Consider the following 13,953-nt stretch of genomic DNA (forward strand, 5'->3'; position numbering starts at 1 on the left):
GGAGAACCGCCGGTTCATCGCCCAGCCTGCACCAGCTTGGCTGCAGCCCCAGTGATTCACTGCGAATAGTGCTGCGTTGTTGGTTGAAGAATCACGATCGGGGATAGTGGCGCAAGCAACGCCTGGGTTGGCCATGCCCCGAATTAACCTTAATTAATTAACCCTGATTTGTGATAAAAAACATAACCAGGAAAAAACGTGAGCCGCGCGGACAGATAAATAAGTAATCTTTACAAACGCAGGGGCGTACATAATAAATGTATGCCCATTAATTATTAACCGAACCTACAAGTGACCCTCAGATAAATGAGCGCCGCGATCAATCGCGGCGCACAAACCGACGGCCTCGCCGGACTCGCGTGGAGCGGCCAGGTGTGGTTCATCAAGCCAGATGGGGCGAGCGTAGGGGGCGAGCGTAGGGGGCGAGCGTAGGGGGTGAACTGCGGGGGCGAGCGTAGTGGGCGAGCGTAGTGGGCGAGCGTAGTGGGCGAGCTTAGTGGGCGAGCTTAGTGGGCGAGCGTAGTGGGCGAGCGTAGTGGGCGAGCTTAGTGGGCGAGCTTAGTGGGCGAGCGTAGGGGACGAGCGTAGTGGGCGAGCGTAGTGGGCGAGCGTAGGGGACGAGCGTAGTGGGCGAGCTTAGTGGGCGAGCTTAGTGGGCGAGCGTAGGGGACGAGCGTAGTGGGCGAGCTTAGTGGGCGAGCGTAGGGGACGAGCGTAGGGGGCGAGCTTAGTGGGCGAGCGTAGTGGGCGAGCGTAGTGGGCGAGCGTAGTGGGCGAGCGTAGTGGGCGAGCGTAGGGGACGAGCGTAGTGGGCGAGCGTAGTGGGCGAGCGTAGTGGGCGAGCGTAGTGGGCGAGCGTAGTGGGCGAGCTTAGTGGGCGAGCGTAGGGGACGAGCGTAGGGGACGAGCATAGGGGGCGAGCGTAGTGGGCGAGCGTAGGGGGCGAGGGGGCGAGGTGAAGCGAGGGGGCGAGGTGAAGCGCGAGCTTGAGGGATCGAGCGTCGGAGCGGCGACGGCGGCGGGCGGTGTGGCCAGCGTCCCGCGGCCCGTGACCGCATCTGGGAGAGTGGTCGATCTCTCACGGTGACAGTTCCCCGCGGAGCAATCGTACGGCAAGGCCTCTGCTGCGGCGGCGGAGGCGGCAGGCGGGAGTGCACGGTGCCGCGGAACAGCTGTTGGCTCCAGCGTTGACCTCTGCAGCATTCCTCCCCAGTGTTTTTGTGAAATGGCTCTATTTGTGAAGGCGCCCCAAACAAAAATGCTGACGGGGTGTCACGAAAACGACGCAGAGTGCTTCACGGTGCCGTATAGTACAGCACGTACCGTGGACGTTGCACCTCCCATAATGGAATTTTTCAGTAATGTCAAGGGATTCATGGATATCAGTTGACTGATTTAGATATTTGCTTGATATTCAATGTAAACTCATGAAGATAAAACGGTTCGTGTCAATTCAAAAACTCTTCATTTGAAAATGTTCTCCGCAGCGCAACAAGCCAGACAATCTCTCCGCCCTCGATATCTCTGAGCTCTGAAGAAGCGCGATTGCACACAAAAAAACCTTGGCCTCCTATACATTTTGTTGCTGTGCTATTGACAAATGCGTTGAGATTTGTTTTATTTGCCCGCGTATGGAGTTGCACTAACGATTTTAGTTGTTGTGGTAACATCTGCCCATGCTATGCCTCTCCCTCTTGACATTTAACCCTCAAAGTGACCGCACGCTGCCATTCAGTAAGAATCCCTCTTAATTTTGCTGCCACACAAATCACGAAAACAGAGCAGCCGAGAGGAGCGCCCAAAGTCCAGCAACAATGAGTGAGTCAACGCAGAAGTGAGCAGTGATCACTGCTGACCTGGGGGGGGGGGGGAGGGGGGTGGGGTGGAGGGGTGGACCCTGGGCCGCTGAAAAGGCGCGCACAAAAAATACAGCGGCGTCTCCACGTGCGTGATTTAATTGGAGGCCATCGCTCCTGCGGCCCATCGCATGCCGGCTCCAGCGGCCAGTCGCTCGCGGTTCCGCCAACCGCCCCCGGGCAGGAGGGGGGGGGCTAGCTCCCAACTCCACAACCCTAAATTGGGAGCCGTTTTTTTTACTTCATTTTTTTTTGCTCCCTCTGGAAAGTCCCATAAAATAAAAAAAACAGAGCGAGGCCATAAAAGTACGAGCAATTTATATTTTTTAGTGGGCACGCAGCGGCGGACGCTCGCAAGCCGAAGTCAATAGCATGCGCTTAGCGGGGGGGGGGGGGCGGGTGGGGGGGCGGCTGGGGGGGTGGGTGGTTATTATTCATTGTTACAGCGCCGTAATAGGCGCTGAGCGGAGGCCAGCAGCCCCGGGGCAGCCAGGTAGTTTCTGTTTTCATGGACCAAAAAAAATAAACCTCCTCCCGTAAAACGGTTAAATGGCGATGTAACGCAGCGCGCAGGGTCCCGACTAACCCGCGCACCAACGCGCAGAGCTCCGGGCAAGCTCGCGGAACAGCGCACAACGCGAGGGTCGCGGGCGCTCGGCGGCGAGCTTGTGGCACGCGCAAGAGAGTGCCACTCCACGACCGTCCTAGCGGCTGCTGGCTCCGCCGCCGCGACCCACGTGCTCTGCCGCGTCTGGTCGACTGCCAGGCGATAATGGCATTTGCGGAGCATTTTATGAATCGCAGCTGTTGCGATGGCCGGATGGGTCGGAGGGTTTTTTAACGACCGCGCTGGAGTATCGAGAGCCGGTACCGCCGGGGAGCCTGGGTTCGTGATTAAACTGGGTTTCTCAGGCGCAGTGAGCCGATCGTCTTAGCTCGGTCATTGTAATAACCGCACGCAAAATATTACATTCAATTTGGTCATTCACTTAATTTGGTATATTCTAGCTCTGGTATTTAAAACTAAATGGGTGCGAGTGGCATGTGACAAACAGCCTTTGCGGGGCACATAAACGTGGTGTGCCACCACCGTGGATAAAATAGTGGCCACTTGAAGGCTACGAGAGGCGTAGGCTGCGATATCAATCCAGCCAAGGAATGAAATCCGTCTGAGAGGACGAGGAGATGGAGCAATGAAATCAGCTTGTTCGCAGATGCCGCGTGGATTGTCATATCGCAGAACCATAACTGACAGTCACGACTTGGGGAGGCCTTCATCCAGCATTGGATTTCTCACAGTTAATGAGGACAATAGCGCCAAATTGTATTGGAATGTACACAAACTGAGTAGATAGAGACACACACACAGACTGTAACACGAACATAACGAGCCGCAGCTGCGTGCTACTGCACTGGCGAGGTGAAGGGAGTTCAGTGGGACGTGGAAGCCCGCACAGCGTCCCGCGATCCACGTGCCATTGCTTAACGTGCAGCCGCGGGTAAACGGGCAAGGCAACAGCCGCACATGCGGGGGTTATTAAAACCCCGCGCGGCCGCGAGAGGCGGCGTCGAAGCGGAGGAGCAGGTTCACGCCGAGGGCAGCGTGAAATATCGGCCGGGCGGCACCGCCGTGGCCGCGTGGGACGCTGCCGCGGTGCGACGGGGCAGCGAGCGCTGGACTCCTGGTTGATCGGCGGGTAGCGTGTGCGGTGGGGTAAAGTGTGGGTACTCCAACCTCTTACAAGACGTCTTGACCAGCGTGTACGTGTACACCCTCCAGAGAGGCTCTCCAAGAGCTCCCTCTACATGGAGGCCCTTCTAGGAGCGGTGATGTCAGCAATAAATTGCAGGGCTGCACCTTTACCCATTACTACCATGGCGGCCTTGCTGTGTGGACGATTCTGAGGAGGCACGGTTACCTTGGTGGGGATATGAGGCCCATGCGGCTCTCTTTATTATGCTGTAAAAAATACCACATTTGCAATTCCTGGCTGCGAAGCTTTTTTTCTGGTCTGTCCAATGCCTTGAGCGCTCGCGGGGTTTAACGGGCGAGGGGAGAAAGCGGGAAAGGCTGCAAAGAGGAGCCAGGCGAAGAGACGGGAGGTGGGATCCGCGCGAGGTTCTGTTTAAATTTGCGAGGCGAGAGGCAGGAGTAAACGTTCAGACGGCACGGAAGAACAGACGCAAGGTGTGCGCTCACGTTAAGATGCCGCTGGACTATTCACCAACTAGATTAGGGTGGGGGCAATTGGTCACTTAAGACAATTAGATCACGAAAAAATATTATCCGCTTCTTTTTTTGTCGTCAATTACTCCCTTGCAAACGGCAGCTGCCCCCAAATCCTACAAGCCGTTAATGTCATCAAACATCGCCCATCGCCTCCCGTCCAGCGGCACACGTGGAAACAGAGGCGAGGGTTTTTTCCGTGTTACCGAGTGTTCGAAGCGATGATCAATTACTTAGAGGAAGACCACGAACCTGACTGGACGTCAAACGTGAAGCACGCAAAGCGAGAGGCCGATGCAAAGAGATATCGGCGAAGCGCTCGGCCGTGCACCGACCGCACAAAAAGGGCCGAGGGATTAAGGAGAAGAACTGATGATTTAAATGATCGTATATATCCCGGCTCTTAACTGAAAGGTGCCATGCTGATACTCGATGCTGTGCCCTTGGCAGCCCCTGGCTGCGGGGAGGGGTGGGGGAGAGGCAGCGCTAACCACAGAAGCACGGTTCACATTAAGGGCAACGTAAATTATGGGCCAATTACTGTAGCAGCTTCACCGTGTGGCGGGGGGTTCCCAATCCCCCAACGGGGGGGGGGGGGGGGTGGCAGGGATCCCCAAGTGGCCTAGGGATGGGCCCAGGGGGTGGCCACCAAGGAGGGGGGGGGGCACAGATAGAGAGAGAGATGCGCCGAGTCGAAGGGCAGTGCTGCTCTGATGAGGGCATTGGGGGGGGGGGGGAGCCCTCAATCAAGGTGAACGTGATTGCTTTTGAGCTATACCCTTTTGCACGCGTAGAGCCGTTTGACAATCCACTGCTGGTTGAGGTCTTCCCCAATGCCGCGCGGGTCTAGGAGGTTAATTGACCATACCTCACCACTGCCGCTCTCCAGAGGGATATGTTTCAGGCCCAAAGCCTCTGTTTGACGCGTGATGCTAATTCTAGCGTTGCACCAATTCAGGACAATTTATTATTTTTGCTTGGCAAAAAACGACAATTCATGGAGTGCGGGTCATTGAGGCGAATCGTCGACGCTTCACCATAACTATGAATGTTTACCCAGCAAAGCCTCACCAATGCACGCCGGCCACGCTAGTCAATGTGGGTTGGCGAGGGCCTGTGACCTCCCGATAGAATAGCCACGGTGAGCCCCATTTATCCTGCTTGCTGGACGGCTGCATTTTAAATATTTAAAACAAATGACCGAGTCTAACCCTCGGGCGAGAACAGGTAGGATAAAGGTGCTGCCGAGGAGAGACGTGATTATCGGTCTCCAAACACACAGGCGGCGGTTCTGGCTAAGACCGATCCCCCTGTCTCCGCCGCTCCTTTCCCTCGAGGTGATCGCAGAGCGCGGGCGCTCATTTCAGGCTGACCTGACCCGCTGGGTAAGGCCCTCGCCGGGGTAAAAAAAGCCGGGGCGTAATTGAACCCTCGGTCACCGCCGCGCGATTGAGTGCGCCAGACAGCCGATGCGGCTTGCCGCGGCGGCCGCCTCTTTAACTATTTACAAAGGGACCTGGTTTATTTGGCATTCTCTGTCTCGCGCAAACAATCACAGCTCCGAGGAGCAGCGGTTTTTAGTTCGACGGCGGGAAGAGTGCTTCCAGGCGAGCATTCCGTTTGTTTGCTTTTAGGCTGGGCACACATGCACGTGTTGCCGCGATGGTGTAGCTGGCCAGCGGGGTGGACTTGTAATCCGTAGGTCGTGGATTCTATTCTATTCGATCTCCCCGGGGCGCGGCAGTCAAATCAACGGGCGAGTTTCTCAAATCCACCCGGCAGTATAAATGGGTACAGCACACTTAGTGAATCGGCAGGTCGCGATAGCAATGGGGTCTAAAGTGTGGCTACTCCCACCACTACAAAGATGTCTGGCCAGTGTGGAAGAGTAGGCCAAATACATACTGTACAGGGGCTCCCTCGAAGAGCTCCCTCCCTCCTGTCAAGCAGTGGAACGGGCAAGAACGTTCGAGACTTGCACATCCACGATCGACGTGGCGAACGCATGCCGTCAACGCGTTCATATTTGTATTTTTGTCTTCCCCTGACAGCTTGCTACGGCGGTTCAAGGGACGTGTTCGCGACCTGCGTTGTAGGAGCGGCAGCAGCGGGGCAGAGCGTTGCACTTTTTAATCACGCCCATCTGTAACTGTAAAACACACTGTATCTATCCCAGCGCCTTGGGGTCTGAACATGCTTCAAACTTCCCACTTTAAAAAAAAACTTCGAATGATAATTGACAAATGACCACCAGCTGCGGCCTAGGCAATGGGGAAAAAAAAACAACCCGTATCGCGGTAAACGTCAACACTCATGATCCAATTTCTGACTCGTTCCAAGAAGAAAAGAGCCCAGCTGATCCCATCCTCGGCAAGGCGGATTTGCTGCGCATCTGGCGATGCAGGCAGCCACAGATTTTGCGGATGAATTTGCACCGAACGCTGCACAATTCCCAACGAGGTGTTTGCGGCGGTATTTTTGGTACGATGATTTGTGTATTTTCTTAAATATGCTGTAAATATATTGGCTTTGAAGGCGTTGCCTCGAGAACGGAAGTGCTGCTGTATAATACACAAGTTAAAATTACATTTTATATATATTGTGGAATGCGTGCGCGGTGTTTTGAAGGTAACAAATGTAAAAAAAAAAATGTTGTGAAGAAAGGCCATTCGCCAGAATGTTGGGAGGGGGCGAGGAATTTGTAATATATAGACAAGCGCCCAGGCCTGTGACCAAATCACCCAGCCATGTGGCTGATCTCGCCAGGTCCCAGAAGCTAAGCAGGATTTTATCCTGGATGTAGTGCTTTGTTAGGCAGCCGCCATGCACAGATAGGTTGTTAGCGGTTGCCGTGGGGATTCGTGGGGGGCAGTAGGGGGCGAAGCAGTGGAGCAAAATATCAGAATCTTTATGTATACTGGAGGAATATTTTTTTTGCACATGTCCGGTAGGGGCCGGTCAGAAAGTTACAATAACAAACAATACAAACACAAGATAGGAGTGTGAAGAATGGGAAAGGTAAGCAAATCGCTAACAATTTTGTTACTTAAACAAATTTTTTTTGAGTTTGCCAGATAAGGCCATCTGAGCTATTCGCTTCTTTTTCAGAAGCGACCTGGCCACAAATGATCGCTCAACCAAGTGGAAATGCATAGCAGCCAAATCATCTTAATAAGAATCTTAACAAATAATATTGATCTCAGATTTATGCTCCACACCTTCACCAACCTGCACTGACCAGAGTGGTGAAGTATGGTCAAATAAACCCTTCATCCAGCAGTGGATTGACAAAAGGGCTGTGGGTGTACACGTACATTCCCAAAGAGCCACTGTGCCTGCCACAAGTGGTGACACCTGTATCCCACCATAGCCGCCCCAGTTGATTGCTTGGCGGAGTTTCAATTTGACTTGCTTTGCCATCGAAGGATGGGGGCAGGGGGGGAGTTCGTCAAACGAACCAAAACATCTGCCTGCTCAAACATTACTGTTGTGACACGCAGCCCGCAGCCAGATGTGAATTAATTTCCACATTCCTATGACAGAGGTGGCAATGAACGTTCAAATATATGTTTGCATCCCAGGTGAGTATAGTTTTTTACGAACAACTCTCCAAAGGCAGTGCCATGGAGCGGTGTTTCTCAGTTGGAGTCCTCGCGTTACTGCACTCCACCTTTTCACGATTGCCGATAATTTTTCACTCGTATACAAATTAAGCCACGACACGTGGGGACGCCGCCGCGGTGCAAAGGTTCGCACACTGGGCTTGCGATGCAACAGAGTTCGCAGGTTCGACTCCAACTCCTGGGGGCAGCAGCTGAAACAGCGGCGCTGGCTTCTCAAATCCCCGGTTAGTCGATCGAGTGTGGTGGGGTAAAGTGTGGGTACTGCCACGCTTGGTAATCATGGAAAGCTGCACGGTGGAAGGTCGCGAGGACTGGATCTGAGGAACGCTGCAATAGCGTCGTGTGTGGGGGGTGTGTGAAGCCATCAGGGAGCAGGGGTGGTGGGTGATGGGGTCAGCGCTTACCTGTTCACCATCGCTCTCATCGCTGCTCAGCCTCAGGTCATCCTCAAGCATGCTGCACAGACACAAGCACAAAGGACGTGCGCTTAGCAAGCTCTCCTTCCGAACGTAAAGCAGACGCGAGACAGGCAGAGAGGTGTACGCGGCAGGAAGAAAATATGAACAATAAACATTACTTCTTCCCTCTTGCGAGAAGGCAGTAGTATTTACAACGTGGTCGACCGTCCATGCGCTGCGCCTGCAGAGTCTTCAATGCGATCTTACCTAAGGCAGCCTGACCTTCCCGGCAGCCCCTAGGCTACGTAGCACGCGCGAGCCCGGCGTATCTATCACACGCGTGGGCGCACGTTTGCCGGTGTTTGTGACAGATGGTTGCTTTCCCGGGTGGGAGCAGAGTCTCAAACTGGCGCAAAGCACAGACAGAGATCTTCCCTCGCAGTCCTTTGAATGTCCACGGGGGTGTTTTTATGGGCTATCGTCATGAATATGAAAAATGTGTAGATTTTCCAGTAAGTGTACGCAATTAAAACATAATAAATTTTTATAAACAAAGCAACGCATGGCGGCACATGCGCCGAGCCAAATTAAGACTGGGCTCGCAGACAATGGAAATGGTTTACGAGTGTTTAAAAATAAATAGACAACAAAACAGTGCCATCGCGCCAACGCGCGCCTCGCGTGGCACACGAGGGCAACGCGCGACGGAGGGCAGTCGGGGAAGGGCAATTCGAGCGGCGGTGGCCGACCGCGAAAGGGGATACTTGCGAACGCGGGAGAGGTTGCCAGGGTTGCTATTCAGAACGCGCCACCCTGCCTAATTTACCGCGCGCTCCAATTAGGCGCTTCGCGAGCCTCGGAACAAATGCCGCAGGTGAGGGCCGGGGGGAGCGGAGCTGCGATCTCGGGTGGCCAGCATCTGCCCGTCACCCGTCCGACGCCGAGGGCCGCGCCCTCGGCACTCCGCTGCCGCCGGGAGCCCAAAAAAATCACCGAAAATCGGCAGCGCGGCCGGCCTCCACGCCAGCCGCACGGCTGCTTTTCCGATTAGCGCCGCCGTGGACAGAGAGCGCGCACCGCATTAACGTAGATCCGGACAGAAAATGCCACCAAGGTCACGTCGCGGAAACCGCACACCGCGCGCGCGACATGGCAGAGCGCCGCAGACGCTCACGGAGGGCGGGGTGCCTGAGGTGAGGCGGCGGATGCCAGATTTACAAAAGGTTATTGTCGCACAGCTTTTGTCTAATTTAAGCTCAGCCCGAGGGCACTTTATTAATTCTGGAACAACCATTATTGTATTATTAAACAAGGGAGCAATAAACGGCGGAGATTTAACCGCGACGGGCGCGCGTCCATAGCGCAGGCAGCACGGGGTGGGCAGCTGTTGTGCTGTGTCCCATAAAGCAGACCGATGTCACACACCAGCTCGACAAGCTACGCTAGCCCCAAGCCATGCCAAGCCCAGGTCCACACTCGTGCCTTCCCAGACTAGCTCCAACCCATGCTCGGCTCATGCCGCACGAGACCGAGGCCATGTTCGTGCCTTCTCAGGGAAGCCCAATGCCAAGCCAGCCCATGCATTGCCTAACCATTCCATCCCCACACCAATCTAGAATCATACCACAACTATCTCCATTCCAGCCAAATGCACCACCAGGGCAACACATGCCACACGAGACGATGCCACCATGCTAATCCCACTATCCCTACGCCAGCCCAGTTCCACTGTGGTGGCTGGTGCTCGTTTCCACCGTCGCAGAGGGGTCGTGACCCCCGCTGACCTCTCTTGGAATCATCGACCGCGAAAGTGAACGCTTGCGCGCACCTGGGAGCGACTGGAAAACACCACCTGCCGAGGGGGCAGCTCGCCGGCTGCTCAGACAGAAGCTCAAAAGAGTTCGATTCCCATATCGAGCGGTTGGTGCACTCCGCTACGAACGGAAGCGGCCTGGCTCGATTGTCGAACGCGTATAATATCGGCGGTTGAGCGAAAAGCTGAACTCGTTCAGCAACCCACACTGACCAGTGTGGGTTGGTCAATGATCATGTAACTCTCACGGGTTGTGAATTGTTCTAACATGATGTTATCCTCTGCGGTTATTTGGCAGGTCAACAATAATAATAATAATACGTGACTTTACGTTGTGCCCATAATGTAAGGAAATTTCTCAAGAGTGCAGAAATACTACCAAAGTGCACCATTAACCATTCTGTGAACTGTTCCATGAAGCCCTTGCAACATGGTTCACAACGTAGTGCGCCAGTATTAACTCGGAGCCAGAATTCAAAACCAGAGAATTTCCCCTGCGACTCAGAGCGACCCACCCTTCCAAAACAGGTATTGTTTTTCAAAGGGTCCTCCTCGCATGCTTCAAACCAGAATACATTTTGGCTGGAGGCTATGTTTCCATTAGAAGCACGAGATATAATTCAGCTTATTATAATAAAAATGAATCCACCATTTCTAATATTGCATTGTTTCTCTATAATGACCATGACTAACATTATGCTGCAATTTAACTTAACACTCATCCACTCCGTCCTCTGCACTTATTGAACAAAACATAACTTGGGTTTGGACACAAAGCAAACCCTGAACTATCTCGATAGAACAGCCACCATTCGCCACTAAGTGGCGGTGACGTCACCACGCTAGTGCATCACAAAGATACAGATATCCCATATAGCCTTAACAGACTGTAGGGGCAAGTGCTGTTAGCGAGCACCTATAAAGGCCGGCACGACACACGAGGGGGTGGGTGGCCGTGTTTGTCTCCCTAGTGGCGATGTTTACACATCGCACCAGGTACTGATTTGAGGCTGAGTCGACCTAGGGGAGGCCCAGGACCGGTTCAGATAATCGTCACTGGTATTGACCGTGAGCAGGAATCAGAAACCCAGTTTGCCAGGCTCGTAGCGCAGCGCACTAACCGCTACACTACCGCTCCCCACTAGGTGCACCACACACACACATATACACGCACAAATGCCTCCACACGCACACCCTTTACCATTCTGGGTTCGTCCACAATCCATCTCCTGGGTTTTACTGACAGAGGGTGAGATTCGTGTTTGAAACCTTCTGGATATCCCAGGCTCCCATGCCGTGCATGCGTGAAGGTGGTGACGTGGTACACAATTCATTTTTTTTTTAATATTTTTTTAATATATATTGTTGTTCAGAATGTCCAATGTCGTCAACTTGTTTTTTGACGTACTGTATGGTAGAAATCTGGGATTATTGCGGTGGCTCCACCAACAATCGTAATGTACACGTATGTATGTTGTATGTATGTATGCTGTATGTATTATGTTGAACTTGTTTCTCACCCAAGGTAGCCAACCATGCTAATCAAAGGTGTGGGGGAAGGACAACAAACTAAATGCAAAAAGTAGTTAGAAAGAAATACGTTTTCAATTTAGATGATTTAAAAGTGCAAAGTTCCAGTGGCTTCCTAATATCGAAAGAGCGTTCCAGACGGCCGGAGAAGCGCAGCGCCGCTCGATGCGGTGACCGTTCTTTTTATCAATTGACAAAAGCCGCTGCTGCGAGGAGGGCCACCGGAGTGTCGCGCGATGGTTGATGCTCCTTGACAAGATCAGCAAGGTGTTGTGGTTCATTTGTGGCAAGCACTTTGTTGTGTCGAATGAGTGCAATGTGTGTGTCATCATTACTTGAACAGAATCAAAGGATTTGCGATCCCCATCACAGCTCGGTGTGCGTGGCACTCGCGGTCAGTGGGATGGCTTCAAGGAGCCGAATTTGAAGAAGCTTCCGGCACGTGGCACGTAGCGCGGCGCCGTCGTCACGAAACGACACGCCGGGTACAAACACACGCAAAATAAAAACCACGTCGGAGAACTACACATTGCGAAACGGTTAAGACCTGTCAATTTCCCTCTTTAACTTCATCCCCAGGGTGCGCGCGGGTTATGCAATAAGCGTGGTTTGAAAGAGACGAATGGCGCTCCGAGATGCCGTTACGTTTCCTTTAATCCCAGGACTCGGCGAACCGCTGTGGACAGAGTCGGGTGCCGTTAGAACCCCGCACGCACAGGCACAGCTGGCCTGGCACTTGACCGATGTTATGTTTTATATTGTACCGACACACTGCACTTCCAATTGCTCGATGTAGTATGACATTATTAGTCCGTGTGGGGTTTTTTTTACGTATATGTAAAAAGAAAGCACTCTGAAGAGAGAATTAATCACAATGAAAAAGCACACCATCTGTTTGTGAGCGGCGATACCATTGTAAATCAAGACTCCTTATAAACAAAGTACGCAGCTTTACGGCAGAAATCTATAATGGTAATTATATATATAAAAGTCTGCCCCTGCTTTGTTTTATTTAAAATAAACAACCACCTTGTAAATAGCCGCTATGCAACTGAATGACCGGCGGTGGCTCGCAGGCACGCGGGGAAGTGAAGACGTCTGCCTCGGCTTCGTAGAGACGCCACTGAACGCGCAGTCACCAACCAACCCCCCACCACCCACCACCGTCGACAGCGAAACGTTCGGACACTCCGCTAAATGGGACGGCGTCGTCGCGCAGAGGCGCTGGACGGGCCCGGGCGGGGCCGAGCGGTAGCGCGCTCGCCGCTCGTCGTGGTGGTTGGCGGTGCGGAGTCGAAGGCCGCCCCGGTTAATCATCGAGGGGCGTGGTGACCAAAAAGCCTCGCGCCGTTCAATCCGCAGGCGGATGACAAAGATCCCCCTGACGTGATGCTCATGTGTGCCGGCGTCACCGTCCACATTTGCCAAATTGTATGGATTAACTCGCAAATTACTTAATTGGATAAATGAAAAAAAACCGAACCGCGACATCACCCCTCGACTGTCAGACCACAATCCCTCTGTTAAACATTACTCGTTTGTGCTTGAATACCAAGTGGACTCACTCACGAACGGGTCACTCCGAAATAGAGAGCGGTATTTGCATCTCATCCCCGATGGTCATCGACAATTTAAGACGGTAGGAAAGAGAACCACCGAACAGGCACTCTCTTGCTCTGAACGTACGCGCAAAAATAATGTCCTCCTCCTTCGTCAAAAGGACGACGGGCATTTTTAAAATCGCGATGATTGACGCCCTCTAAGTGCACGCGTTAAATGAGCGCGATGACATTTATTTTTTTCCTTCCAGGCCGCGAGGTCAGGGGGCAGCCGACGGCTTGGCAGCCGCGTCGGCGCGGCTGCGACTTGCGGGGCCATTTGCGATGCAAAGGCCTCGTCAAACAAACACTCCTCAAGCCACCGCCGCGGCCTCCTCATAACCCATTAACCGTAATTTACCAAACGGTTAATGGCGCTGTAAATAAGCAAGATCGCCTATAATGCCTCCCGGATAATTGAACCCTTAAGAAGCGAGGAGGAAAAAGGTCTCCTCTTCCAAAAAAGAAAAAAAAACACTCTCACAGACTTGCAGCCAAATGGAGGGCTTGGCGGCTGTTTAAAGTGCGTGGGGCGGGCGGGGGGGAAGCAATATTTCGTTGCGTAATCGTGGCCAGAGATATCATTCACGATCAGAATTGGCCACCAAAAAGATTTCACAGCGTGAGCAAGCTTCGGCGGTGTACATTGGCTCAGAGCGTGAGATTCTTTCAGTCTTTATAAGGCGTTGCACAGACAGTCTCACAGAGCAATGTCTGTGAGCGCAGTGAGCGCAGTCTGCGCTGTGGCGAGCGGTGGAAGCGATTGTAGCGGACTGCGCTACGAACCCAGCAACTTTGAGTTCTATTCCTGGCCACACCCAATGTCAGTGGCGAGAGATATCTGATCCCAGTCCTGCGCCTCTCCCCCTAGGTCGCCTCAGCTGTAAATTATATGGTGCGGGGTGTAA

At 53.2% G+C, this 13,953-nt stretch overlaps 1 protein-coding gene across 1 annotated transcript in view; it reads right to left on the bottom strand.

The window, feature by feature from the left end:
- AFF3 (ALF transcription elongation factor 3) overlaps window positions 1-13,953 on the bottom strand; it is a 148,245-nt gene that overhangs the window by 29,571 nt on the left and 104,721 nt on the right. The window contains exon 9 of the mRNA XM_078601281.1: window positions 8,111-8,162. Within this exon, the coding sequence (XP_078457407.1) occupies window positions 8,111-8,162 (52 nt within the window). The remainder of the gene's footprint in view (window positions 1-8,110; window positions 8,163-13,953) is intronic.

Source organism: Lampetra planeri, chromosome 15 (assembly GCF_965212315.1).
Source record: "Lampetra planeri chromosome 15, kcLamPlan1.2.h2, whole genome shotgun sequence".
In the NCBI taxonomy this organism is placed as follows: domain Eukaryota; kingdom Metazoa; phylum Chordata; class Hyperoartia; order Petromyzontiformes; family Petromyzontidae; genus Lampetra; species Lampetra planeri.